Raw genomic sequence first — 24,516 nt, 5'->3', positions numbered from 1 at the left:
AACATTGTCTTGGATAGTGTTATCAGCCCAGGACACCCGCTATGAATATTGATCCTGAGCTTGTTACAGCCATCACTTGCCATCAGGACAGGTCAGGGTTGGAACCCACCTAGCATCAAAGCAATTTAAAGACAGCACTCAGGCAGAATTTTAATGCCCATGTTGAAAAAACAAATCAACTCCATGCACAGAGGGAAGGCAGCTTGCTGGATATGGATATATTTATTATATAGGGACACCTCGTGTAGAGATACACGTGTGAGGATGTTAGTGAGTGAACACAAGGCCAAATTGTACCTATGGGAGGTCTCGCTAGCTCCTGGTCATTTACAAAGCAGTGGCCAGAAAGACAATTCCCTAAGGCCCCCTTCCCCTCACCAAATTGATGAATTTTGCCTATTTGTTGGGTGGAGGAATTTCTAAGTTGGGTGAGTAAGAGGGCATATTTTCTATTCCTTCAATGTTGATGGGAAACAGAAAGGTGTTTCTAATGAGTCATCTATTTCCAGAAGCCACACGCATAACCTGTGCTGGACTGAGCTCACATATCAGAAATATAGGGGGGAAAATAAAGGCCAGGAAAATTAAAAATAGCTAAAAGAAGTCCTTAAAGATTGAGTCTTTAAAAACATGGTTTCTCTGTGCTCTTGTCTTTGTCTCCAATTTGTTGCTTCTCCCTTTGCTGCTCCTCTTCTAAATTTAATACCTATCGACCTCGAAGGAAAGGTGATTCATATCTTTTAAACAAAAAAATTTTGAGCCATTTTATAAAGTGAAATGAAAATGACCCAGATGGGGGTTGCTCCTGGCTGACTGCAGCTTTCTCTGTCGCCCTAGTTTGGGTACAGGGTGCCTCTGGAATGCCAGCCCACCTACCCAGGGGGGAAGTGGCTGCAAGGTTGCTAACAAGAGAACAGATAAGAAGACAGATCGTGGGATGCCACAAATATCCCTTCTAGAGCTACCTTAAGGTATCTATTTCTACCCTGAAGAACCTAAATGTGGAAGAGAAGTGAATGTGGGTAGGGAAAAAAGTAAAAGGAGGCTGGGATCAATATGGGGCGGGAGGGAGAAAGAAAAGGATATTAAAAAAAAAAAATCAAGTGAGATCTGGGTGAGAAAGAGTTGTCAAAACACAAAGCAAAGTTACCCTATCGGTATGTGTTCCGGAAGGTTCTGTGATGTGCAATCCAAGTTCCTGGGTGCCACTGTTTATTTCCAGGGCCACCTTTTCTTTGGTTTTCACAGGGCGTGCATTCCCTCTGGTGGGAGGTGGCCAGGGGGGCTGGGGCAGGGCACTTCCCTTCCTGCCTTCCCGTAAAAGCACAATCCATCATAGCTTTAGGACCAGGGCCGGTTTGAATTTCGGCAGGGCTTTAAAATCGGCAGGGAATACAGGGGCCGCCTCTGGGAGGGGCCACAGGTTTGAATGAGAAAAGCTACAAGGAGCCGGCACGTAGGGTCTTCCCTTCAATAACAGATGGGATTAACAGCGCCCCACCCACCCCCGCACTTTAATGAGGGAGTTTCTCCTCCTCTTCCTACTGCTACCTACTCGGACAATATTAATTGCCAAGTCATTGTTTGGAAGCCCCATGGGGGCAGGGAAGAAAGGAGCAGCAGAGTTAGAAGTGGTTCTGGGCAGAGGGGTAGGAGAAGCCTCAGAATCTGCCGCTGGGGCAAATGATCCCTGCTCCTAGACTGCCCCCCAAGCCACAAAAAGAAAAAGGAACGTTAGAATGGGCCTGGCTGCTGGAAGCTTCAGGAGTCCACGGGACGGGGGGGGGGGGGGGGGGGGGAGGGGGGGGAGGGAGACCCGCTCCATCATCTCTGTTCTCTGACCTTAAATTCAAACCGGACAAGCATCTTTGAATCTTTTTTCTTCTTGGGGCTAGAAGGGGAGGTGGGGCCAAAGACGCAGCCTGGGTCCCAGGGACCCAGTTTCTGTTGCGAATGATTGAATCTGTGACTGTGAAGAAGGACTGGAGGGCCTCAGGGTTGTGCCTGGCGACTCAGCCAGGGCAGCCTCCCCCCAACCCCCAGCCACCTGGCTCACCTGGCTCACATGGCTCTGACCCCGCAACGCGCCAAGGTTTCCAAAGCGGCGGGACACCCTAGCGGGGGCCCCTATCTCCCCCCTACTCCTCTCTGACCCCGCGCGGTTAGGCCCCCCGTTTGGGGCAGAAGGGAAAGCCTGGGACACAGGGCAGGTTTAGTCTCCCTCCGCTTGGGACAGGGCAGGATATACTGGAGAGGGTACCGGTCCCGGAAAAGAAGACCTCTGGGTTCAAATCCGGCCGAGGTCACCCGTCAACCTTAACCTCGGGCAAGGCTCTTCTCATCTCTGATTCTCAATTTCCTCATCTTTATTTTTTTAAAGATTTTTATTTACTGGGATCCCTGGGTGGCACAGCGGTTTGGCGCCTGCCTTTGGCCCAGGGCGCGATCCTGGAGACCCGGGATTGAATCCCACGTCGGGCTCCCGGTGCATGGAGCCTGCTTCTCCCTCTGCCTGTGTCTCTGCCTCTCTCTCTCTCTCTCTCTCTCTCTCTCTATCATTAAAAAAAAATTTTTATTTACTTATTCATGAGACACACACACACAGAGGCAGCAACCTAGGCAGAGGGAGAAGCAGGCTTCCCGCAGGGCCCTGATGTGAGGACTGGATCCCAGGACCCCAGGATCGCGCCCCGAGCCAAAGGCAGACGCTCAGCCCCTGAGCAACCCAGGTGCCCTCAATTTCCTCATCTTTAAGTGGGGACCAAGGTCTTGCCAGGCCGCTCCCACCTCAGAGGGATGCTCAGAGAACCCAGTGAGGCCGCGCAAGCCCGGGGGCTTTGTAAACTGTAAATTGCGAGAACCTTAGAGCTTTGAAGCCGCGGTGGCCAGGTCTGAGGCCCTCACTGAGATTCCCCGGCGGGGCAGGAGGTGTGCAGGGCATTGCCTTCCAGTAAATCGCTGCCGGCCTTAATTACATCCCCAATTCAGAGTCACCGGGGAGAAGTCACAAACCCGAGCCCGAGGCAGCGCGTGCATGGGGGAGGGGGCATCCCCAGGATGGAACCGGCCCGCGATCCCTCGCTCGCGCACAGCCGGAGTCCCCGCGGGCCGGGCGGAGGCGCGCGGAGCCGGCGGCGAGGTACGGGCGGGCGCGCGCGCCGGGCTCACGCGGGCGCCCCCGTGCCGAGGCGAGCTGCCCCCGCGCGGCGCGGGGCAGGCGCGGGGCAGGCGCGGGGCAGGCCCGGGGCAGCTGCGAGCGCGCCCCGCACGTGGCGGGGGTCTGGGCCGCGCGAGTGCCAATCCCCGCGCAGCGCCCCCGCCGCTCCGTCCCGGCCCCGCCCCCGCCCCCGCGTGCCCCTCCCCAGCTCCACTTGGCCGCCTGGACCCTCCTCCCGGCCGGAGAGCCGCGGCCCAGCCACAGCCGCAGGCGAGCCCGAGCGCGGCCGTCCCGGACCCCGCGCCGCCGGCCTCGAGCCCGCGGGCGGCGGGCATGCTGGCATGGCAGGACGGCGGGGCCAAGGCGGCTCCCTCCCACCACAAGATCTCCTTCTCGGTCCTGGACATCCTGGACCCGCAGAAATTCACCCGCGCTGCGCTCCCGGCCGTGCGCCCTGCTCCCCGGGAAGCCAAGAAAAGTTTGGCAGAGGCCGACGCGGGGAAGGACGCCAGCCCAGGGGACTCAGCTCGGCAGCGGGAGCCCTCGGGTAAGGACGCGAGGCGGCCCCGGGTCCCGGGAAGCCCCAGCCCAGGGGATGCGATGGGGGGGCGGGGGGGTTGGGACGTGGGTGGACCACCAGGGACCGAGTGAGTGGTCGTTAGCGGAGCCTTCACCAAAGAGAGAAAGCGCACAGGACAAGGTGCAAAGTGTCGCCTCGTCTCTGTGTTGGAACTAAACTGAGGCAGAAGAGAGCCGCCCCCCCCCCCCCGCCCCCGCATCCTGGGTCAGGGATTTGCCTACCCAAGTCCGTCCCTGCTCACCGGCCAAGCCACTTAGCACCACAGCTGTTTTGCTCGCGCTGGAAACTAAACAGCCAGCGTCCACCTTATCCAGGCCCATTCGCTGATGGGGCATTTAGTGCACCCAGCACGTGCCAGGGCCTAGAGCAGAGACTGAGATAAAAGTCACGGAAAACTTCAGAACCTGCGAGGTGTACACAGCATCATGAACATTGCCCCCATTTTACGGATCAGGGAGCTGAGGCTAAATCATGCGTCGGTGTCTTGGAGTGCGAGGTCAGGTGTGCGCACCTAGTGCCCACGTCCAGCCAACTAGGCACCTGCAGAGATTCCGCTGCCCCACGCTCTCGGCCCTCTCTCCCCAGACCCAATCGTCGACTGGGGCGGGAGCAGGGGTGGGGCGGGGTGATGGGAGGCCTTTGGTCCTTTCTCCTGGAAAGCTTTTTCACTTACTCCTAACTCTGGCGGGCACCCGATGAGAGGTCTGCGAGAGTTTGTGTCTGGAAGGAGGGACAAAAGACAGCGGGATCCGTGCTGGGTGGAGCGTGGGCACGAGGTTCCCTGCAGGGACGCGGAGCCAGGGGCGCAAGTCCGAGAGAGGCTGGATGCGGCACAGCCCCCCCCCCCCCACCCACCCACCCACCCACTTCTCCTCCCTAAGTTTGGCGGTGATTGTCTGGGGTCTCAGGGCGCCTCTGGCGGCTGTGCTTGGGCCCGGGCAGTCCGCCCGGTAATTGTTCCGATCGCCCCTCCGAGGGGCTGCGCTCCCCTCCCCCCACAGCCATGATCGATATTCTATTACTGGAGCCTGCATATCTCCTGCCCGCAGCTTGCAGGTACCGACTTCAAACCCCCTTTCCCTGTCTGATCCTAATATTGTTCGATTAAAACTTACCTTTAATAGATGACATCTATCGATCCGGTCCCGCACAAATCTGAAACTCTATTAACACGGCAGGAGAGAGAAGATGGGAAAGAGGGAATTTCACTTTAAAGGGGGGGAGGGGGGAAAGGGAGCTTAATAACTTCTTTTTTTAATTGCTAGGAGTTCCAGACCAAAATAGGCTTCTAGGGACTAGGGAGGGAGGGAGACTGAGCCCTGAACGCACCCGACATCTCGATGTCTCCACCCTTGAACAGTGCTCCCACCCGCCCGATACCGAGCAATATGGTTATTATATATTCTTAATGGGGGATCGTCATTCATTCATTGCAAATTCATTTCTTGGACGTCCGCTAGATGCTAGATAGCGAATGCGTAAGGGGCAAGAGGACACCGCACCCCTAAACCCCAGCTCCTGGGAAGGGTTTGCGAGGATGCGTGCCCGCGGGGTGGTGGAGGGAGCGAGAGGCCGGGGATGCGCAGGGCTGGGGGCGCTGGAGAAGAGGGCGGGGGGGGGGGTCCGGCGACCCCGAGGGACTGGGTCGTTCCGGGCTTCTGGTCACGCTCCCCTTCTCCGCTAGATGCTGCGCAGCGCGGCGCGGGCGCGGCGTCCCCCTTGGAAGGCTCGGAGGCCGAGGACGAGGAAGCCGAGGACGCGGGCGCGCGGCGGCCGCACGGGCGGGCTGAGCGCCTGCAGGCGGCCCCGGCGCGCTCCCCCGAGCCCCGGGCGGCGGCGCTGGCGGCGGCGGCGCGCGGCCCCCGCGGGCTCGCGGGCTCCCCGGGCTCGCCCGGCTCCCCGCGGCCCCGGCGGCGGCGCGCCGAGCCCCGCTGCGCCAGGCCGAGGCGCGCGCGCACCGCCTTCACCTACGAGCAGCTGGTGGCCCTGGAGAGCAAGTTCCGGGCCACGCGCTACCTGTCGGTGTGCGAGCGCCTGAACCTCGCGCTGTCGCTCAGCCTCACCGAGACGCAGGTCAAAATCTGGTTCCAGAACCGCAGGACCAAGTGGAAGAAGCAGAACCCCGGCGCCGACGGGGCGGCGCAGGCGGGGAGCGGCGCGCCCCAGCCCGGGGCGCCGGGGCCGGCGGCGGGCGCGGGCGGCGGCGGCGGCGGCGGCGCGGGGGGCAGCCCGGGAGCGCCGGGCCCGGCCGCGCTGCCCTTCCAGACTTTCCCCTCCTACTCGGCGGCCAACGTCCTCTTCCCCGCCGCCAGCTCCTTCCCGCCGCCGGCCGCCGCCGCCGGGGGCCCCTTTGCATCCTTCCTCGGGCCCTCCTACCTGAGCCCTTTCTACGCCCCGCACCTGTGAACCCGGCGCCTCTCGGGCCTCTCGGGCCTCTCGGGGGCCCACCCGGGTCGGAACTCACGAGTGACTGCGTGGCCGTGCGGCTCCCGGTTCCACCGAGGGGCGCCCACGCGCAGGGACCGCCCCCTCGTGGCGAGCTGCGGCCTGCGCGCCCCTTCGCTCCCGGCGGTCGGGAGGCGCCAGCAGGGGGCACGGCGGGGCGCGCTCCGGCCTTTCCCCCCTCGACTCTCCCCTCTCCCGGCCCCCCCCCCCGGAACCCCCGCGGGCCACGGAGGGGGTCAAGGAGGGGCCCGGCGTCCCCGCTGTCCTCTGCGCTTCCCGCTCCTGCCCCTGGCTCTTCTCCTTCGCTCAGGCTCCAGGCAGCTCTGGGGTCTGCGTGTCCCGAGCAGGGCTGCTGCGGCCGCCGCGGGGATGGAGGGGATGGAGATTCGGGGGAGCCAAGACTTCCTCCTGCCCGCCCGTCGCTCACGCTAGGATGGAGGCTTCTTCCAACCTTTTAGCTCCCTCGGAGGGTAAGCAGCCTCCCCCCTTCCCAAGCGGATTGTTTCCCTTTCCATACTCGATGTTTGGCCCAAACCCAGCGATTCCCCCCAGATACTGAACGAGCTGGGTCCACGAGCACACACACTGCCGCTGTGAAATGGACTATTTTTAAATGCACAAAACTGCACATTTTTAGATCTTCGTTTAAGATTGGGACTTGAGCGCAGTTCTTGTTCCAAACAGATTCCCCACAGGCTGTCCCTGAGAGAACAGGTATTTTACTTTTCTAAGAAGACCAGAAGTTTCTGCTAAGAAATGTTAGTGACTTTCTGGCTAGACTTAACCTGCTCACGCACATGCGGTTCCACTGTCCCGCAGATTTTGAGAGCAGCTTTGACCAACCAGGCCAAGGCCTCCGTTGCTTAAAAATGTTAATGAACGGACTAGTGGCTCAACCAAAATCTTGACGTCTGTGCCTCAGGCCGCCTGTTTTGCTCTGCAGTATTCGATTTGCAATATTTGATACTTCTCATACATCTGTCCTGGCGTTGCCTACGCTCCCAAATAGTGAAGAGTGCCGAGAGAGCACAGCTCTCCTGCTACACACGAAAGTCATGAATCAGACTATTTTTTAAAGGCACAAACTCAACATTTTTAGAGCTTCCCCTAGAGCAATCCTTGTTCCAAACAGACTCTAGGATGGCATAACATGCGAAAGATTGTCACGGGTGTGAAAGAAGTAGTTCTTGGGCTGCAGGAGGGCCTTGGAAGCAAAGACATTTCCATCATGGATCCAACCGTGGGAACTTAACGCATGGCCCTTCGTTGAAACTGCTACTTTTATTATGCCCTTGAAAAAACTAGCTGTTTTATAAAATTCTCATGTCAGATCTGTTTGGAATACTGCCCTTAGTTTTCTATGTATTATGTGTGGAGCTCACATCTCAGAAACCCCAATGTTCCCAAATCAGGTCACGTCTATCTCATTCTCACCTTTGTTATTTGAGGCCCACTGACACCTACACAGACACCATACTGCTTACTCCTCATTGATAGCCTGTGCCATTAACAATTTAATGATCAAAGGCTTCTTATAAAGCAAACCCAGTTTGGTGTCATGAACACATGATACAATTTTAAAATGTCTAGTTCTGTTATAATCAGGAATGATAGAAGATTTCCCCTGCTTCTGATAAATTAAGTGAAAACTTCCTATTCACAGGACTCTTACAAGATTTGAGAATGGGTATCATTTAATTACATATCCGGTACTAATTACTCTTCTCCTTCTATGTTAAACAAGAGTGTCCCCAAACAGCACATTGTAACTTTCTAGAAGACAATTGATGCCACATGAGATTAGAAATGCAGTTACTATAGATGAGAATGTTTTATTCACTTTACCTTTTGAGAAACACTCCCTCAAGAACTGTTCATTGGATTTTGAAAAGCAACAACCCTTGTGTCATGAACAGGCAGTCCAGGTGCACAGAGGCAAGATCTGTAACGAGAAACTGAATTTCTGTAAGATGTGGGAAACATTCCATTTCTCTCAGGTACCAGAGTCACAGAAGACGCCAGTTGAACAGAAAGGGACTAGGGAGGGAGGTGGGAGGCTTATCTGTCTGTGGACTAGCATGGAGTGCTGTCATTCCTCATTTTTCTTGTTTCTACAAATTGTAGCAGTCACTCCAAGTATGTGACTTTGGACTTCTGCTGCTTTGAAAGGCCCAGTGGCTCTCCGACCAAATCCTTAGACTCAATCTATTGATGTGTTTGTCTAATAAATCCTTTTTTGTAATGATTTCTCATTTAACTATTTCTTGTTCTCTGTTGGCCAAGTTTTAAACTAATTTTATAATTATTGGAGTTTGTATAGGATATGTCTCCCTCTCCCTGCTAGTCTCCACAAATCGAGGGTATTTGTTCCATGCTACTTTTTCATGCCATGCTAGATGCTTTTCCAAACCCATGCTAGATAAACACATAGTGGCCGTACCACTGGCAGGCAGTATATACAAACACACAGGGCCATTTTCATGGCAAAAGTGAAGCATCTTACAGAATTTTATTAGTGGCGACGAAATTAGGTCAACACCTAGGTACCAGATTTTTAGGACATTAACTTCTTAGACTTACAAGTTCTTAATACCCCCATGAAGAGCCTGGCAAATTACTTTTTAGGCTTGGGGTGTCCATTGGGCATAGATTTCTTTTCTCTTCTTTTATATTTTATTTATTTATTTGACACAGAAAGAGAGCACAAGCAGGGGGAGAAGCAGACTGCCTGCTGAACAGGGAGCCCCATGTGGGACTCTGTCCCAGGACCCTGGGATCAGGACCTGAGTTGAAGGCAGATGCTTAACCAACTGAAGGCAGATGCTTAACCAACTGAACCACCCAGGCACCTCTGGTCATGGACTTCTGCTGTTAAAAATGACCATGCAGGGCAGCCCCGGAGGCTCAGCAGTTTAGCGCTGCCTTCAGCCCAGGGCATGATCCTGGAGACCCGGGATAGTCCCACGTCAGGCTCCCTGCATGGAGCCTGCTTCTCCCTCTGTCTATGTCTCTGCCTCTCTCTCGCTCTCTCTGTGTCTCTCATGAATTAATTAATTAATTAATTAATTAAAATTACCATTGCAGATCCCCCACTTGAAACCACACAGCCAAGGAGCTACATGTGTTTAAGGGAGGGAGTGGAGAGCATACCGTACATTGAGAAATCCCCATCCATTTTATTGGCACACATCAATTTGGTGTATTTGTCTTTTTAGAAATAACTAATAAGGGATCCCTGGGTGGCGCAGCGGTTTAGCGCCTGCCTTTGGCCCAGGGCGCGATCCTGGAGACCCGGGATCGAATCCCACATCGGGCTCCCGGTGCATGGAGCCTGCTTCTCCCTCTGCCTGTGTCTCTGCCTCTCTCTCTCTCTCTCTCTCTCTCTCTCTCTCTCTCTCTCTCACTGTGTCTATCATAAATAAATAAAATAAAATAAAAAAAAGAAATAACTAATAAGAACCTAATTACCTAGCTTTAGGTGCGTGGGCAGCAGCCTCTCTGCCCCGTGGGGAGTCTGCTTCTCCCTCTCCCTCTCTTTCTGTGCTTTCTCTCCCTCTCTCAGATAAATACACAAAATGTTTAAAAAAAAAAAAGGAACCAACTTAATTAGCTTTAAACATTATGAGTAGGCTAAAAGATATTCTCCAATAAATGCTAATGAGTACACTTAAAAATGTAATTCCACCTTAGAGTCAGTAAATGGAAGCATCTAAGGGTCAATGAAGTGGGAAGAGCCACTTAGGGAAAGAGACACAGGAAGTGCCCCCTCCACCTCCAGCTGGGAGCTGGAGGCAGATCCCATAGGAGCCCAGTTATGGAGACAAAAAGAGAGCCTTGGAGGAGGGTCGCTCTTGGAGGGGGGCAGCCAGAGAAAGCCTTACTTGCCACACCTAACCCTCCGTGGTTCTCTTGAGCTGTGGTTTTCAAGGACTATAGAGGAGGCCCTTGGCCTCTGAGTGGCTGGGCTTAAAGCCACTTCCAACTCTGAGTCCATATGTGAATTTGGCAAGTTCCCTGTGTCTTTGGGGCTCCATTCCCTCACCACGTGCCTAGCTCAGGGGACTACAGAGTCTTTGTGCTGAAAACACTTAGCTCAGTGCCTGGCACAATGAAGGTAGCTGTTATTCCACTTGAAGCTAGAAAGGACATTAAGCACGCTGTACCTAGCCCAACCACCTCATTTACCACATTTTTATTGCAGTATAATAAACGTTCAGAAAACTGAAAATACCAGATGTGTACAGCTTGGTGCATTTTTACAAAAAAAGTACACCTGGCTGGCTCAGCTGGTGGAGTGTGCAACTGGAGCTCAGGGTTGTAGGTGAAAGCCCCATTTTGGGTGTAGAGATTACTTAAAAATAAAATATTTAAAAATATTCACCCTTAATCATCATTCAGATCAAGAAACAGAACAAATGAGCCCCTCAGAGACCCCTTGGGTCCCTTTCCAATAATTACCTCCCCTAGGGTAACCACTATCCCGACATCTAACCACATCAATTCATTGTGTCTGGTTTTCTTTTCTTTTAATTATAAAAATGGAATCCTACAGTATGTACTCTTCCTTTTTTTTATTTTATTTATTTATTCATGATAGTCACACACAGAGAGAGAGGCAGAGACAGAAGCAGGCTCCATGCAGGGAGCCCTACCCCAGACTTGATCCCGGGTCTCTAGGATCACACCCTGGGCCAAAGGCCAGCACCAAACTGCTGCGCCACCCAGGGATCCCCAGTATGTACTCTTCTGTGCCTGGATGTCTTTGCTCAACATTACTTATGAGTTTCATCCATGTTGTGCGTTATTCATTCCTATTCCGGTTGGCGTGTTATTGTATACACAACTTATTTATTCTACTGTTGGTGGGTAAGCAAATATTCTTTCATTATTTTTTTTAAAGATTTTATTTATTTATTCATGAGAGACACAGAGAGAGAGAGAGGCAGAGACACAGGCAGAGGGAGAAGCAGGCTCCATGCAGGGAGCCCGACGTGGGCCTTGATCCCAGGTCTCCAGGATCAGGCCCTGGGCTGAAGGTGGCGCTAAACTGCTGAGCCACCCGGGCTGCCCATTCTTTCGTTATTTTGATTATGGTCTTACACACTTCTTTTGGTAAATGTATCTTCATGCTTTCATCGGTAATATAGCAGTGGGGTTATTGGGTGCACATACGCAGGGCTTTAGTAGATACAGCCAATCCATTTTTTGGTGGTAACAATTTACATCCCCACCTGCAAGGAAGGAGAGTTGTAGGTGTTCCAGATCCTCCCAACACATAGGAACGACCACCTTTATCATGCGATGATCCTGGAAGTAATCACTTCGCCTTTTGGCTAACATCAAGTGTTGATGATTCTGGAAGATATGTAGTAGTATCACATTCTGGTTTTAAATTTCATTTCCCAGTGGGTAACGATGTTGATCATCTCTCCATATGCCAGTTGGCCCTTGGGGATCTGTTTTGGTGAAGTGCCTGGTCAGATCCGCCTGCTGATAAAATAAACTGAGTCTTGGGACGCTTGGGTGCCTCAGTGGTTGAATGTCTTCAGCTCAGGGCGTGATGCCAGGGTCCTGGGATCAAGTCCTGCATCAGGCTCCCCACAGGGAACCTGCTTCTCCCTCTGCCTATGTCTCTGCCTCTCTGTGTGTCTCTCATGAATAAATAAATAAAATATTTTTTAAATAAATAAATAAATAAATAAATAACTGAGTCTTAGAGGAGGTGACTTACATAAGGTCATCTGTATTACCTAAGAAACTGAGACTCAGTGAGGTTTTGTGACCAGCCCAAGGTAACACAGAGAGTAAGAGAACAGCAGAGGGCAACCTGGGTGGCTCAGTGGTTTAGCACCTGCCTTCGGCCCAGGGTGCAAGCCTGGAGACCTGGGATCGAGTTCTGTGTCAGGCTCCCTGCATGGAGCCTGCTTCTCCCTCTGCCTGTATCTCTGCCTCTCTGTGTCTCTCATGAATAAATAAATAAAATATAAAAAATAAAAGAGAGAGAGAGAAGGGCAGAGCCTGAAAGCTGGGCCTAATGACTCCAGGATGATTTTTTTTTAACTGGGAATATCATAGGGTCTCAAATATCAGCCCATAAATTATTATATTAATTACAAATGGAAATGGGTTTCTTTACAGTGCTGAAATCTGGAGGATATTCCTTGACCAACTAATCACATTCATTCACATCACCAAAATTAGACAAATTAACATCATGTCCCTCCTGGTGTAATCGGGATGATTTAAATTGTACATCAGGCCACCAATCATATACAAGTATTTGGTAAAGTTTTTTTTTTTTATTGATCTGATAGCTATTTGGGCATTTTGTAGTTACAGGTAAGTGTCAATATTAGAAAGAAAGAGTATTCCATTGCTCGTCCTTCCTCTGTCCTCTGCCTCTTTCCTTCCTGCCACAGACATGTACGGAGTACCCATTGTGTGCCAACCTTTGTGGATGGTGGGAATTTATTAAGCAAATGAGTTCCCAGGCACAGGGTAGATTACACTCTGTGTATCCCTATCTTTTCTGTGACCATGGTAGTTTATGGAGCCAAAAAAGAGGACGACCCTTTATTTCCTCTCTACCGTGTACTAGCTCTGCAATCTGAGGTGAATTTTTGCAAGTTTTTTGAGCCTGAGAGGTGCACGGTACACTCTCAGCAAATGTTAAGGTTCTCCCTGCCAATGTATAAATTGGCTTATGTAGGTAGCTGACTGAGCCAGCCAGGTGCCCCGGGACTGCATTTTAAATAAACGCTCTTCCAGGCAGCTGCTAATCACACAGTGCTCATCCTTCGCAAGATGTAACCTGGCCAAGAACACTGGGGGCGGGAGAGAACAGTAGACAGTCCACACAAAATAGCTGAGTGGACAATCTTAGAAAATGATTTATTTTACGAAATCGATTCCCTTCTTTGAACCATTTTCTTTCGTGCATAGTTAATACGTTTACAAAATGTTCTCTTTGCTTCTAAATAACTTGCAGATCCGAAGGTAGAAGAGGCCAGGTGTGGGAGAGAGTTAGATAGCACTTACAGAGCACCATATCCACGAGATCCAAAATTAACACGGATGTGCAGGAAGGTTTAAGAATAACCATTAAAAGGCTAGTTTAGGGATCCCTGGGTGGCGCAGCGGTTTGGCGCCTGCCTTTGGCCGGGGGCGTGATCCTGGAGACCCGGGATCGAATCCCACGTCGGGCACCCAGTGCGTGGAGCCTGCTTCTCCCTCTGCCTGTGTCTCTGCATCTCTCTCTCTCTCTCTCTCTCTCTGTAACTATCATTTAAAAAAAAAGGCTAGTTTATTTAAAAAAAAGATAAATAAATAAATAGCTAGTTTATTCCCTTTTTGAAAGTTCTCTTCTGGGGCACCCGGGTGGCTCAGTGGTTGAGCATCTGCCTTTGGCTCAAGTCATGATCCCAGGGTCCTTAGATCAAGTCCCACATCGGGCTCCCTGTATGGAGCCCGCTTCTCCCTCTGCTTATGTCTCTGCCTCTTTCTCTGTGTCTCTTCATGAATAAATGAATAAAATCTTAGAAAAAAAAAAGAAAGTTCTCTTTCACAACTGCATTTTCTTCTAAGGGATTCCAGTTTTGCATGGGAGATTCTCTTTGGTACATCATCATTGTGGCTGGCTAAGTAACTCCAAGTTCTCAGGGATTCAGGGATTCAGAATATTTAGTTCCTATGAATATATCTATGGGAAGAAGGAAACAAATCAACTCCTCTTGGAACCTAAAAATCCCCACTTCCCTTTAAGCAAGATTCTGATGGAATCTTTCTAAAGACATCAAAGTTCAAGCCTGTCTCTGATTTGAAATTAGCTTCCTTCCATATAAATCAGTACAGTAATATTGGTGAATTGGAGCAAATGGCAGTTATTCAGGAGATATCAAAAAGATACCATGTCTTATCTGATAAATTCACAAACAACTTAATAAAAATACCTTACATGTGAGTCACACTTAATCTCTCAAAACACTTTAAGTTCTTTAAGCTTATTTATTTATTTTTAAAGATTTTATTTTTTTATCTAAGAGAGAGAGCGCATACAAACCGGGTGAGAGGCAGAGGGAGAAGCAGACTCCCAGGTGAGCAGGGAGCCCAATGTGGGGCTCCATCCCAGGACTCCAGGATCATGACTTGAGCCTCAGGCAGCAGCTTAACGGACTGAGCCACCCAGGTGCCCCAGTTCTTTTCAATGTGTAAGTAGGAGTGGCCATTCTGTGTTAAGCCATTGAGGAATCCCAGATTATTTTGCACAGCAGCTAGAGTACTGTACTTTTCCCATCAGCAATGTATGAGGGTTCTGATTTCTCCACATCCTTACCAACACTTTTTATTTTTTATTTTTATTTTTTTAGATTTTTATTTATTTATTATTTATTTATTTATTTATTTATTTATTTATTTATTTATTTATTCAGAGAGAGAGGGGCAGAGAGACAGGCAGAGGGAGAAGCAAGCTCCATGCAGGGAGCTTGACGTGGGACTCGATTCCGGGTCTCCAGGATCACACCCTGGGCTGCAGGCGGCGCTAAACCGCTACACCACTGGGCTGCCCTTTATTTTTTATTTTTATTTTTTTAAAGATTTTATTTATTTATTCATGAGAGAGAGAGAGAGAGGCAGAGACACAGGCAGAGGGAGAAGCAGGCTCCATGCGGGGAGCCCAATGTAGGACTTGATCCTGAGTCTCCAGAATCACACCCCTGGGCTGAAGGCGGTGCTAAACCACTGAGCCACCAGGGCTGCCCACCAACACTTTTTATTATTATTATTTTAAAATTAAAGCCAATCTGGGGCTCCTGGGTGGCTCAGGGGTTGAGCGTCTTCCTTTGGCTCAGGTCATGATCCTAGAGCCCTGGGATGGAGTTCCATATCGGGCTCCTCGCAGGAGCCTGCTTCTCCCTCTGCCTGTGTCTCTGCCTCTCTCTTTGTCTCTCATGAATAAATAAATAAAATATTTTAAAAGTTTGAATTAAATTGAAACCAATCTAGTGTGTGAAGTGTATCTCATTGGATTTTGATTTGTATTTCTCTAATCACTAATGATATTGGGCATCTTTTCAGGTGTATGTTAGCCATTTATATATTTTTGAAAAAATGTACATTCAAACCTTCTCATTTTTTAATTGGGTTGTCTTTTTGTTGAATTTTAATAATTCTTTATGTATTCAAAACACATATCCCGGGACGCCTGAGTGGCTCAGGGGTTAAGTGACTGCCTTCAGCTCAGAGTGTGATCCCAGAGTCCCAGGATCACATCCCACATCAGGCTCCCTGCATGGAGCCTGTTTCTTCCTCTGCCTGTCTCTCTCTGTGTCTGTCATAAATAAATCAATAAAATATTAAAAAAACCACATATCCCTCCTCCAACTTTTTTTGTATATTAAAATAAACATATAGTTCAAAGACTCCCTCCTCCCTTCCTTTGCACAAAGACTTATTGAGCACCTGCTGTGTGCCAGGTGCTCTTCTAGCATCTGGGAAGTGCAACAGAGAGATCCTGGTTTATGGATCCAGGCAAGGGAGGAGAGGTGGGGGGAGTGACAATCACAGACGGCTGTGCACTTGGTACAACAGAGTGTAGAAAATGCCATGGCCTTCTTGTCGCTGTTTCTCTATGAAGGAACACTCTCCTTAGCACTGATGTCATTTGGAATTCAGGCTAGACATAAATATGCCACTAATGCCACCTCTGCTGTGCTAGTTCAAATGATCTGATTTGTGTTATACAAAGGTCTTGCCAGACATTTATAACTCCCAGGGTGTGGCAAAACATTGATAAAACACTATTATCATAGAAGTTAATGGGATTACCAGGATAAGTTCCAAGAATCAGTTACTTGTTTTCCTGAGATGAGTCATAATTGTTTCTTTCTCCCTTACAAACTTTCTAGCTCCATCTTAGTTTTCCAAAATAATTGTTTGAAAATATTTTATTTATTTATTTATTTATTTATTTATTTATTTATTTATTCATTCATTCATTCATTCATTCATTCAAGAAAGAGAAAGCAAGAGAGGAGCAAGGGAGAGGAAGAAGCAGACTTCCTGCTGAGCAGGGAGCCTGACTTGGGGCTCAATTGCAAGACCCAGGGATCATGACCTTAGCCAAAGGCAGACGCTTAACCTACTGAGCCACCCTGGTGCTCCCAAAAATAATTCTTTTAAATTTATTTATTCATGAGAGACAGAGAGAGAGAGAGAGGCAGAGACACAGGCAGAGAGAGAAGCAGGCTCCATGCAGGGAGCCCGATGCGGGACTCGATCCCAGGACTCCAGGATCACGCCCTAGGCTGAAGGCAGGCACTAAACCGCTGAGACACCCAGGGATCCCTCCCCAAAATAATTTTAAGTAGAACTACTTTCAATGGTGTAGAGAAATGTATTGCTTCCTGGCAGCAAGGTTTATGGAGTATAAACCCAGGTAATTGGATTTGCCAGTGGATTTCTAATTTTTCTTTCAACTCCAGAAGACAAAAATACTATGTTAGAATAACAATTTCATGGCAGGACAGATATAGGATGTTTTGTCCTTTCTCTTTGGAAGCTTCAATATTTAGCAAACATACCTACAGAAGCAGCTGGGCCTTTGAGACCAACACTTATTTTCAAAGCTGAATCAGATCCCACATAATCCTTCTTTGCTTGCTGTGGGTCAGGCACTGTGTCCCTGGGAGTACACTGGTGCACAAGACAGACCAGATCCCTCTCCTCTAGTCCTGCCACATACCAGTGCAGTGGTATTCCAGAATAAAAAATAGTGAGCCTACATCCCCGTGTATGTATTTGCTTAAATTGTGAAATGTCTACTACAGTGCTAATAGGTTATTTACATTGCAAAATAAAAACATACATTGCAAAGGATAAGATTATAAAATATAAATCAAATTTCTAACATTTCCTTCCTGCACATTCCTATTTCATCCTTACACCCCGTTCCTACTTTTTAAAGATTGGTGTCCTGGGGGCATCTGGGTGACTTGGTGGGTTGAGCATCTGACTCTTGATTTCAGCTCAGGTCATGATCTCAGGGTTGTGGGATCAAGCCCTGCATCCCTGCATCGGGTAGGGCATGGAGTCCATTTGTCCCTCTCCCTTCCCTCACTTGCAAGTGCGCACGCTCTCTTTCTATGAAAGACATAAATCTTTTTTAAAAAAGTAACAAAATAAAGATTGGCATCCTGGCAGACAGGATGATTCCTGATACATTGCTCTTCTCTGCCTGGGCGGCCAGCTCCTTCTGCAGGACTTAGTACCGACTACATTTTGTATTATGTCATGTCTGCTCCTATTATCTGGGACAGCCTGCCTGTTTCTCTCTCTGTGTCTCTCTCTCTTCCTGTCAATTCACCCATATATTTTGGGGGATCTTTTACCTCTCACACTGGAATGTGTTGGCACTCAATCGATTGCTATTAAATGATTGAAATATTTTTTCACTTTTTGATTAGTCTAATTTTGTTGTATTCTCTGGTGTCCAGGGATGGTTCTGTTTTTCTACTACCTTTCTGGAAATTTGGATAACAAATCTGAGGCCACATCACATTAAAAAAGAAGTCATTCATAACTTTTGCCTCGCAAGGGACATAATTTTGTTCTTACCAGTCATCATAGGTGGATAAGATCAATAAACCCAACTGCTTAGAAATATGACCATGCCGGTGAATGCTGCAGTGGGAAACCACTCCAAGTTTTCAACTGCTTTCAATTTCTGCACTAATTGCAAACCAGCACCAGTCCAGGGATAAGTCCAGGATTACACAATAAGTAGCCTGCTTTTCTCTCTCTCTCTCTCTATCGTCTGAGAGCTGGATTTAGAGTCTCAGCCTTGAAATTGAAAATGCAGGCCAGTCCTTTGACTCAGCAATCCTATTTCTAGGACTTTATCCTACAGATACATCTTCATGAAATGTCAGAGATGAGGTTATGTATTGTGACACTGTATGCAATAACAAAAGATTGGAAATAATCTAAGTGTCCAGCAATGGGGATATTCATGCAGCTATAAACAAAAGAATGCAGGCCATCTCTCTGTGTTGACACAGACTGTGCTCCAGGACTTCTTATGTGGCTAGGTAAAAAGAGTCTGTGTAACCTGCTCTTTTGGGTGTTAGAAAGTGGAGGAAATAAGAGCATGCATTTGTATTTGGTTCTATTTGTATGAAGTAACCCCGGAAGGATAAAGAAGCTAATATAAAGGGTTGCCCCTGGTGGAGGATATCGACTGCATTGCTTTGGGGCAGGAGGAAGACTTCTTGGGTTGTACTTTTCATTTGTAAATGAGCCAAAGGTATTAGCTATTTACAAAACAAAAAGAAGTTGCTGGGAGGAGAAAGTGTCAAGAGAGGAAAGTAGTTCTACAGATTTATTTTTAAAAAAAAGAGAGAGAGAAAGAAACAAAGAAAAGAAAAAAACAGCTAGATACACAATTGGAAGGTTTCCAAAGTTCCTTCGAATGTCACTCTTTGGAAATTAAGAAGAAAATTGGAACTGTCTTTTAATAATCTGCTCAGTGGGACACTGGGCTACCTCCCTGGATTTATCACAAGCTTCCTTTAGAAAATTAAACACGTAGGAAGGTGTGACCAGAGCTTGTTCATGGATCAGAAGAGGGCCAGCTCAGAGTGAAATTCTTAACATAAAATCCAGCCCAATTGTGCTTCCCAAACTCCAAGGAGCAGATTAGAAAACTCTAGGGTGGTCATTTGTAGGGCCAGGGTGGGAACAGTGTCTGAGGATCTGAGCAACACTTCAATGACTATTTAAAAAAAAAAGTTGTCTTTTCCTTTTTTTTTTAAGATTGTATTTATTTATTCATGATAGAGAGAGAGAGAGAGAGAGAGAGAGAGAGAGAGAGAGAGGCAGAGACAGAGGCTGAGGGAGAAGCAGGCTCCATGCTGGAAGCCTGATCCGGAACTCATCCACGGGCTCCAGGATCACACCCTGGGCCCAAGGCAGGCGCTAAACCACTGAGCCACCCAGGGATCCCCTGCCTTTTATTTCTTTCCCACCCCCCCCCCTGCCTTTTCTAAACGAAATTTACTTCAGCAGATCCCAGTAATAAAATATTGTTGCCTTTTTAATTTCTCAAACTTTCTAAGTACAATACACAATTTACTTAGATTTCAGTAGGAATCTGCAGAACATGGAAGGGTCAAGGCCAGATGATGATCATGAGGATTGCATGCAAAAGAACCCTTACTCATCACTGTAAATAAAAATAATAATGCCCCCGTGGCTTGAGCCGCTGGGTAGCTTTGAGGTAACTGGATGTTTTAGAGTGTCACATCTGTCTGTGATCCTCAGGACAACCCATTTTACAAGGTGGGTAAGTGAGCCATGGGGTCTCAGGTTGCCAGCTAAGGAGCGGAGTCAGGATTGACTTCTAGATTGTCCAACTTCAAATAAAAGTTATCCAAGTTTTGGCACTCAGAGTTGGCCTTCACGGAATCAATAAAAAAAAGTCATTGCAAAATATGCTGGGCTTCTTAGTACCTGGACAGATAAGGATGTAAATATTTAACTAATACTTGAGGTTTCTCTTATGTTTTAAATTAATGAGCAATATAAATATTTTCCAACGTGAATGGCTGCAAATTCCCTAGAGTTTTGTGAAAATTTTTACTTTAACTTTTTATGTTCTTAGTTGAAATTCCTTCTTCTGGACGCCTGGGTGGCTCATCGGTTGAGCATCTGCCTTTGGGCCAGGGTGTGATCCTGGAGTCCTGGGATCGAGTCCCATATCGGGCTCCCTGCGTGGGGCCTGCTTCTCCCTCTGCCTGTGTCTCTGCCTCTCTCTGTGTGTGTCTCTCATGAACAAATAAATACAATCTTAAAAAAAGTTCTTCTTTTTTTAAAAGATGATTCATTTATTTATATGGGGGTGGGGAAGAAAGGGAGGGAGATAGGATCTCTGCTCAGCAGGGAGCCCAACAGGGGGTTCTCAAGACCCTGAGATCATGACCTGAGCCACCATCATGGGTTGGATGCTTAACCGACTGAGCCACCCAGGTGCCCCTGAAATTCCTTCTTCTGATTGTCTCAAGCATGGAATTTGATTAAGATGGAATACCTGACTTCTTTGCTTTTCCATTACCTATTTCTTATAACATTGACTGGCACCCTTTACCTCGGGAGTCTCGGGTTTGTCTTTAAAAGTGTTAGATTACGTCTTTAAAGCTCTTCAGTGCCAAAACAAAACAAAACAAAACAAGACTCTTCGGCTCTAAAATCTACCATGCACTTACATCTCTCTATACATATGTTCAAAATACTTTATTTATTATGTTTCATTATTCAGAATTAACTGACTTTTCAGCTCCACGAGCTGAGTCTCTTTAAACACTACCTGTTCAGCTGATTGAAATAGGCTTTACTTCTAGATGGGTGAGCCAAATCAGTCTGGTTGACCTCCTCAACCTCCCATTCTTTCTTTACTCAGCCTTTCAAGCACAAGGTGTCCTCCAGCTACAGTCACCAGTTCCCAAGGCCCTCTCAGAGGCCCCCCATATGGACCCAGTTCTGTCTCCATGAGATATGGAGATCTCATGACCCATGCTAAGGACGGGTCCACCTCCTTCCTTCCAGCACTCATTGTTATAAACTTACCACACCCAGTGACATTCCTTAAGCACTTAGATAACTAACAGGGTGTTAATGAACAATAATGGTTTGAAGTGTTCTCTTTTCTTCAACCCGGGGGTTTCTAGGTCTTTAATCTCAATGGCTGTTACTAATCCAAGAATGGGGAAGGCTTTGAGCAGCCTGGGTTTCTGGAATCCCAGGATCATACTCCCATAATGGCCACTTGCTCTGCCACTAATTCCTGCCCCCAGGAATGCAGTGTAGAATAATCATTTCTGCTAAAGGTACCACGAAGATGGGAGGCTGTAAAAATCCTGCAAAAACAGGCTCCAGCTTCAAGAACTTTATAGAGTCAGCGGGATGATAAGACACAGACAGAACTACAGGTATATGGTAGTGAAACAAAGACTGCAGGTGTGTGACCCCTGTGGCCTTTGTCACTAGGGAGTGTGTCATGTGGAGAAGGAGAGGACCTGCAGCTAGCTTGCTCTTTCTTTCTTTCTTTCTTTCTTTCTTTCTTTCTTTCTTTCTTTCTTCTTTTTCTTCTCCTTCCTTCCTTCCTTCCTTCCTTCCTTCCTTCCTTCCTTCCTTCCTTCCAAGATTTTATTTATTTATTCATGAGAGACACACACAGAGAGAGGCAGACACACAGGCAGAGAGAGAAGCAGGCTCCATGCAGGGAGCCCGATGTGGGACTCAATCCCGCAACTCCAGTATCATGCCCTGAGCTGAAGGCAGGCGCTCAACCACTGAGACACCAGGGTGTCCCACCTATTTATTTATTTAGAGTGCATGCAAGCAGGGGCAGGGGGAGAGAGAGAGAATCTTAAGCAGATTCCCTGCTGAGTGTGTAGCTTGGATGTGGGGCTAGATCCCACAACCCAGAGGTCATGACCTGAGCCGAAACCAACAGTCAGATGCCCAACTGACTGAGCCAACCCAGGTGCCCCCATGCAGCTGGATTTCTTTTTTGTTTTTTTCCCTTTTTTTCAAGATTTTATTTCTTTATTCATGAGAGACGCACACATACAGAGAGAGGCAGAGACACAGGTAGAGAGAGAAGCAGGCTCCATGCAGGTCCCATGCAGGGACATGGGACTTGATCCTGGGACTCCAGGATCATGCCCCGGGCTGAAATCAGGTTCTAAACTGCTGAGCCACCCAGGCATCCCTGCAGCTAGATTTCTTAAGTGGAGTTCAGCTGCTGGGGAGGGAATGGACGTACTCGGGGCAGACAGAACTATCAGAACTAGCGTTTCAGTTGCAGAATTTCTGAATCTCTGCCTATCATTCCCAGGTCAGAACTAAGTTCAGAACTTTTACCATCTACTCTCCGGCTCTTTTACCATCTACTCTCCAGCTCTGCTCCTGCCAGATCCCTTCTGGTCCTAAAGAGGTTTACTCTCCCCCAGACACAACTGTCTACCCCATCTCAGTGCAGTAGCAGCAGGAGGGAGTCATGTATGCTACTGGGTCTTTTGTGAGGATATTTTTCTAGGTTGAATATAACCTGGGGGAAGGCAAATTTCTCCTGCTGGGTAAAAATCACGAAACATTTATTTTCCGAGTCTCTTGATCAGAGTTTCTCTTTGGCTGTCAGCTTGGATTTTTCCTTTTTAATTAATTCAAAGCCAAGTATATGTAGGCTGCACTAAACAAGTAATAAGAAGGTGGATAATGAAGGAAGTAGTGAAAAGTCAAAGGCCTGCAGAATCCATAAGTTATTTTTCTGGTCATTGAATAATTGAGACTTGCCTATAGGGGAAAATGAAGGGGGACGCTTGGGTGGCTCAGTGGTTAAGTGTCTGCCTTTGGCTCAGGTCGTGATCCTGGGGTCCTGGGACGGAGTCCCACATCAGGATTCCTTGCATGGAGCTTGCTTCTCCCTCTGCCTGTGTCTCTGCCTCTCCCTGTCTCTCTCTGTGTGTCGTGTCTCTAATGAATAAATAAATAAAATCTTTTTTTTTAAGGAGAAAGTGAAGACTCTTTTTCTCTTTTTGTGTAGTTATAGCTTTTTTAGATGATCAGGGTTGCCAGATATCACTTCACTCCTGTTGAAAGAGCACTTCTTGAGTTTCTTTCTCACTAAAGTAACCCACGTGCTTCTTGCCTGATTCAAAACTCCTTGTGGAACTGGGCATGCAGGCACTCAAGGGACTTTGTTGAGTGAACTAATAAAATTAATTTAGGTGTTGGTTATCTACTGTAGGGTCAGTCTTTATATCTCCCTGATTTATGGCTCCTGAATAGTTAATTACTTGAATATATGAATAGTTATAGAGACTCAAAAATCTTTGTAAAGGATGTTTTGTTTTACATATTCCTAGCTTGCACAAGTAAAAAATTAGCATACAAACAGAACAGCTCTGTTTCTTGGTTGAAAACAAGCTGCTTTCCAGTCCAGGCCTTCAAGGTCATGTTATGCTGCAAAATAACACAGCAGTAGAGAAACCATAAAATATTATCATGTTCTTTGTACCTATTGCATTTTTTTTTCTGATAAGAGAGAAGAGATAAAACCCAGACATTCTCAGGAGTTTCTCACATTTGAAAACTTTTTTTGTTAAAGAGCATCTTATCTGAGAGTCCAAAGGCATTGCAACATATTTTGATGTTCCACTCAGATCTTGGGCGTCATGCTCCCCTTCGTGAACTCAGGAACACCTGTCCCTACTTGCTAAGGCTTAAGAGAGGATTCCTGGGCTCTGTAAGAGTTCCCAAGAGCTGGGCTTAGCTCTATATACCTGCCCAGGTTTGTAGAACAGGACCTTACAGAAACTATCCCTCTCTGACCTGTTGGGTAGAATGACCTAACTTCCAAGAAATTACACCATATTTAGAGTTGTGGAGGCACATCAAAGAAGTAAAAGACAAAGTCCTGCTCTCAGTGAGTGCCAGAGAGCATGTGGTGTGGCTGTAACAACTGGAGTAAGTGACCTTGGTCTGGGGAAGGGGGAGCCAAGGAGGACCGAATTCCTTTTGGTGTCTTGCTCTGGACATCTGCAGACACAGGCCATGCTGTTTACAGGTCTGGTTCTGTGCCCTCAGCATTTTCCAGCCCTGACCACGAAGCTTTGGGTTTACTTTCTACTCAGCTAAGACTAATCTTAGTTGCTTATGTGTGTTGAATGTCTTCCATTTGCCTCTGTACCCCGTCTACTCTCCACCCTTTCCCACCAGGTCTGTGTCCCAGGAGAGTAAACTGCAGAGACTTCCCTAAAGGGGCTCCCTAGGTCTTTGGCTTCCTAATGTATTCAGCCCATGGAGAATTCTGGTAGGAGATGGGAGATCAGGGTCTTATCACTCCAGTGCCCTCCCAGGGGGGTCACTGATGACCACAGCTTAGGCAGGTAGCTTCTCCTTTCTTCCTCTCTTTGGGGTTTCGGAACACCTCCCTGTCAGCTTAGGGTTGACAATGGTGCTCTGACTCTGGGCTACTTCTCCATCCTTTTTTTTAATTTTTATTTTTAATAATTTTTTTTTAAAGATTCCACTTATCTATTCATGAGAGACACAGAAAGAGAGGCAGAGACACAGGCAGAGGAAGAAGCAGGCTCCATGCAGGGAGGCCAACGTGGGACTCCACCCCGGGTCTCCAGGATCACGCCCTGGGCTGAAGGCGGCGCCAAACCGCTGAGCCACCTGGGCTGCCCTACTTCTCCATCCTTGTGGTTTACCCGTCTATGCTTCAACAATTCCTTTAACAAATGCACCTCAGATTTCCAGTTTGGAGTGTGCC

The 24,516-nt window shown here is 48.2% G+C and overlaps 1 protein-coding gene across 1 annotated transcript; it reads left to right on the top strand.

Moving 5' to 3' along the window:
* The first annotated feature begins 3,490 nt into the window (after positions 1-3,490).
* NKX1-2 (NK1 homeobox 2) lies at positions 3,491-6,143 on the top strand. The gene is made up of 2 exons (XM_055345897.1): positions 3,491-3,704; positions 5,422-6,143. The coding sequence occupies exons 1-2, from the start codon at positions 3,491-3,493 to the stop codon at positions 6,141-6,143; spliced, it is 936 nt and encodes a 311-aa protein (XP_055201872.1).
* Positions 6,144-24,516: the final 18,373 nt, after the last annotated feature.

Source organism: Nyctereutes procyonoides, unplaced genomic scaffold (assembly GCF_905146905.1).
Source record: "Nyctereutes procyonoides isolate TBG_1078 unplaced genomic scaffold, NYPRO_anot_genome, whole genome shotgun sequence".
Taxonomy (NCBI): Eukaryota; Metazoa; Chordata; class Mammalia; order Carnivora; family Canidae; genus Nyctereutes; species Nyctereutes procyonoides.
The sequence above is the reverse complement of the archived record's forward strand: the minus strand, read 5'-3'. Positions and strand labels throughout refer to the sequence as shown.